The 1755-nt window shown below is 48.0% G+C and overlaps 1 protein-coding gene across 1 annotated transcript; it reads left to right on the top strand.

Annotated features, from left to right (window-relative positions):
- The first annotated feature begins 758 nt into the window (after nt 1-758).
- Nucleotides 759-1088, top strand: LOC108356300 (cytosolic 10-formyltetrahydrofolate dehydrogenase-like). The gene has a single exon (XM_017607417.1). The coding sequence runs from the start codon at nt 759-761 to the stop codon at nt 1086-1088; it is 330 nt and encodes a 109-aa protein (XP_017462906.1).
- Nucleotides 1089-1755: the final 667 nt, after the last annotated feature.

Consider the following 1755-nt stretch of genomic DNA (forward strand, 5'->3'; position numbering starts at 1 on the left):
ACACCGTGGTGCTGAAGCCGGCTCAGGTACGATGATAAGGGTTGAAGTCCTAGTTTCATAAATTTTATGGTTATTTTTCAATGATTTTCCCAGGTTTGCCCACTAACGGCCCTGAAGCTCGCCGAGCTGACCGTCCTCGCCGGTTTCCCGCCCGGAGTGGTGAACATTCTGCCTGGAACCGGCAGTGCCTGTGGTCAGGCAATCGCCGACCACCCGCTGGTTCGAAAACTCGGCTTTACCGGCTCCACGCCCATCGGTAAGCTGATCATGGCCAGCTGCGCCGCCTCCAACCTCAAGCGAGTCAGCCTAGAGCTGGGCGGCAAGTCGCCGCTGATCATCTTCCGAGACGCGGACCTAGATCGGGCGGTCCGCCAGGCAATGTCTGGTGTCTTCTTCAACAAAGGTAAACAGTAGTAGCGGAACCCTTTTGTTTTAGAAACTTTTGTTAACAAACCTTTTCCTCTCTTTCTCTAGGCGAAAATTGCATCGCCGCCGGCCGCCTTTTTGTCGAGCGATCCATCCACGACCGCTTCATTCGAAAGGTCGTTCGCGAGGTAAAGAAAATGAAGATCGGAGACCCGCTGGACCGCTCCACCGACCACGGCCCCCAAAATCACCGCGCCCACCTTGAGAAGCTGATTGAGTACGCGGAGATTGGCGTCAAAGAGGGCGCCCGCCTGGTGTACGGCGGAGGCCAGGTCCAGGGCCGCCCAGGCCTCTTTTTCACGCCCACCATCTTCACCGACGTCACCGATGAGATGTACATTGCCAAGGAGGAGTCCTTTGGCCCCATCATGATCGTCTCCGTCTTTGAGGACGTGCAGTCGCAGGCGGACATTGAGAAGCTGGTCGCTCGGGCGAATGACACCGAGTTTGCCCTTGCCTCGGGCGTCTTCACGCGGGACATCTCTAAGGCGCTCCTCGTCTCGGAGAAGATCAACGCCGGCACCTGTTTCATCAACTGCTACAACAAAACGGACGTCGCCGCCCCCTTTGGCGGTTTTAAGCAGTCAGGCTTTGGGAAGGACCTCGGCGCCGAGGCGCTCAACGAGTACCTGAAGACGAAGACGGTGACGGTGGAGTACTAGAAAGACTACACTACTCCTTTTTTGAATTTTCTCATTTTATTCTCCTCTATTTTTCATTTGTATGTCATTGTGTTATAAATAAATTAACAAGATTTTGCAATTTTTTGTTGTAACCTTTATATTATAAATGCTTAAAATGATAAATAATATATCAAAATAGATTAAGTTAGATAAATGCGAAAAAATGCGATAGGTAGGTTTTGACAAGCAAAAATAAAATGAAAATTTCTTTAATTTGCATTGTGAAAAAACCATTGGTTTTGCCTTCTTTTGTTTAAACTGACACATTCACACAGTTTCTAGAACAGTTTCTGGAACTGGCCAGCTTCCACTTGCATAGAAAAATGCAGGGTGTACATTTTTACCTTTTCAGTGCACCATATCTTCAGAACTCGATTCTATAATGTGGATCTCATTGAGTTGACAAAAAAGGTTTTGATGCTTGATGATAATTTCAGTGAGTGAAACTTCACTTCCACTTGCAACCAATGTACTAACGGCTCGGTTGTCCATAATGCGATCAAGAACCTCATGAACGTTTTCCTGAAAAGTTTTAGTCGAGCCGACAAACGTCAACTTATCCAGACTAATGAAGTTGTCCAGATAAGATGGACTGCTAACCAGTGCATTTGGATTGGATACGTTGTTGATAATTGAGAGTGTAGGC

Source organism: Rhagoletis zephyria, unplaced genomic scaffold (genome assembly GCF_001687245.7).
Source record: "Rhagoletis zephyria isolate East Lansing unplaced genomic scaffold, Rhagoletis_zephyria_1.1 Rzeph_scaffold_56813, whole genome shotgun sequence".
Lineage (NCBI taxonomy): Eukaryota > Metazoa > Arthropoda > Insecta > Diptera > Tephritidae > Rhagoletis > Rhagoletis zephyria.

Coding starts and splice junctions, on each gene's coding strand:
- LOC108356300 (XM_017607417.1), top strand. CDS start 759: ATGTACATTGCCAAGGAGGAGTCCTTTGGCCCCATCATGATCGTCTCC.